The sequence below is a fragment of the Phalaenopsis equestris genome, unplaced genomic scaffold (assembly GCF_001263595.1).
Source record: "Phalaenopsis equestris unplaced genomic scaffold, ASM126359v1 Scaffold225394, whole genome shotgun sequence".
Lineage (NCBI taxonomy): Eukaryota > Viridiplantae > Streptophyta > Magnoliopsida > Asparagales > Orchidaceae > Phalaenopsis > Phalaenopsis equestris.
Genome location: NW_018243439.1, coordinates 1 through 2,513, shown reverse-complemented (window position 1 = coordinate 2,513; position 2,513 = coordinate 1). Strand labels below are relative to the sequence as shown.

The following is a 2,513-nucleotide window of genomic DNA, read 5'->3' as shown; positions in this document are numbered from 1 at the left end:
TTGCATGTAATCGATTCAATTGAATCCTCCGAAGCTGTTGTGGCGTGCAATCGATTCAATTGAAGACAGATGGCAAGGTGGAGAGGTAGCGGCGAGTTACTTCGAAGAGCAGCTGCGCCGCTGTGGCGGCGAAATGCGGTCGGCGGTTACCATACAATTGAAGCAGTACCAAGGGAGTACACCGGTTGCCGAATCGCGGTTAAGGAGCGAGCTGCCGGCCGGATCCCGGCAGTGGTTCTAGCCCCGAGCGAAGGTGGCACACCGGTTTCCAGGAAGCAGCTACTCACCTTTGATAAACATCAGATTGATTCCCTCCTGCACGACTCGCCATTCTTCACCTCGACCATTTTCGATCTTCAAATCCGAGCCGGTGTCCGGTCCGCCGTGGTGCTTCAGTCCGGCACCGTTCTCCCGATCAAGGCAAGACTAGTGATTTAGTTTTAAGTTTATTTTTTTGTTTTATTTGATTGAAGTTAGGGTTGGTTTATGGCAGGTTCATAAGAATGAGGAGACAGGGCAGATTCTTAATCTGGTAATGGTGTGGGCGGACGGGGCCTCGGCACTGAAAGTGGATGTCCCAGTTGTCTTCAGTGGAGAGGATATTTGTCCTGGTCTTAAGAAAGGTAGGGTTTCCGTATCACTTTTTTTAGTTAATTATGTGGCCATGCTTTTTCTTTAGAATTAGTGCGTAGAGTGCTGCATTTTACTCGTTTGTTCCGCAGATTTTAGTTGGTTAGCAAGATTTGTTTAGGTGTTTCTACGAGCATGGGTGGCACAGTTGAATGAAGTGTCAAGGTGTTCTGTTTTCGTAGATAAAAAGTGTAATAGTTTTAAATTCATCACAGCCCATCATCTTAGAATGTGTAGATATTTGGTTGGTCTCATGCACCACGCTTTACTGAGTGTAACGAGGGAGATGCGGATAGAGATAAGAGAGAGACTGGTGTATACATTCATTCAAACTCTCTGTATCACTCTCCATCCCTCTAATTTCTCTCCATTCCCCATCTGATAATCTATTTGTAAGACCTACTTAGTGCTTTTTTTCCTTCTTAAGTCACTAGATCAGTTCATTGGGCAATCGTTTTTTTTCCATGCCATATGTGGTAACCACAAATACGGTCCAAGGGAAGAATGCTAGCACTTATGCACCCAAAATAAAATAAAAATAAACCCCTTAAGTAGGTAAATGTAGAGCATCCTCTCTTATTAGAAGAATATTTGAATATGAGCAACATTGAACTTAGCATGCCTCCCACCTCGAATTAATCAACCAAAATAAATGGATTTATGTATCCCTACAAAAAGAGCTTATGATTTAACGAAACCTTTTAGTAATTGATTTATTATTATTTTTTCCTTTTATATATGCAATAATTGGAATTCTTACTATTGCCTTTAGACGTTCATGCTCTCTAACTTGTAGATACAAAATTTCTTTCTTTTATTTTTATTTTTTTGCCTCACATGACAAATCATGTACAAAGACTAATAATCTGCTCGAGGAACATAAAAGGCTATTAAGGCCTTTGAAAAGGTCTAATCCATGTTACTGTGCACACTTTTACTAGCACACATGAATACATCAACATATACTTATGAGTAATAATGCATATACATTATTTATCATTGGTCACTCACGCGTTGGCATATACACACCTATCCCATATCTTACCTATTCCATTCCCCATGTTTCCATCCTGATTACTACTCCAACCCCTTCCTTGCTTCATGCTTTCCTTGAAAGAGCCAGAAGGTGTGAACCTTTAAATGGGAGGTTCTAATTGTTGTACACCATCTTAAATGTGATCTATAGCTTAAAGAAACTCTTTAATAATGGGTTTATAAAGTTTTTCACTTCTCATATTGGTAGTAATTGAATCCCTTACTAATGGCTTTATAAGCTTTCTCGCATGTCTCGTGAGACTGGACGTGTTCTGTATCTAATAACAAACTCCCTTCTTTTCACCTCACATGGAAACCAATGTACAAAGCCTCTCAAAATCATTTATAGGGCCTTAAAAGGCTCGTGAGACTGGACGTGTTCTGTATCTAATAACAAGCTCCCTTCTTTCACCTCACATGGAAACCAATGTACAAAGGCTCTCAAAATCATTTATAGGGCCTTAAAAGACCTCTTAAGTCATTTGCAAAAGCCTAACAATGTCAGCATGCATGTTTGTACAAGGATGTATGAATACGGGCGCATATACTTAATAATCCCAACATGTGCTATTTCTCGTGGCCCCACATGTGCTATTTTTCATGGCCCCACATGTGCTTGCACACATGCAACTAGCCTATATAATGCAAAAATATGCACAAAAAACGGCCCACTCCATTGCACTCTCCATGATTATATTCCATTCTCCATTATTCCCTCATGAATACAATTCAGTTTTATTCCTCCCTTCATATCTTGAGAGGAGGGAGGGTGGAGTAGAATTTTTTTGTGTTATTTTCTCTATTTTTTTAGCATTCTTCTAATCCTTTTGATTAATCAAACTATTCAT

General features: G+C 39.9%; 1 protein-coding gene across 1 annotated transcript; it reads left to right on the top strand.

The window, feature by feature from the left end:
• The first annotated feature begins 6 nt into the window (after window positions 1-6).
• LOC110037818 (50S ribosomal protein L25-like) lies at window positions 7-922 on the top strand. Its single transcript, XM_020742541.1, has 2 exons — window positions 7-420; window positions 494-922. The coding sequence occupies exons 1-2, from the start codon at window positions 70-72 to the stop codon at window positions 677-679; spliced, it is 537 nt and encodes a 178-aa protein (XP_020598200.1). The 5' UTR covers window positions 7-69; the 3' UTR covers window positions 680-922.
• The last annotated feature ends 1,591 nt before the right edge of the window (window positions 923-2,513 follow it).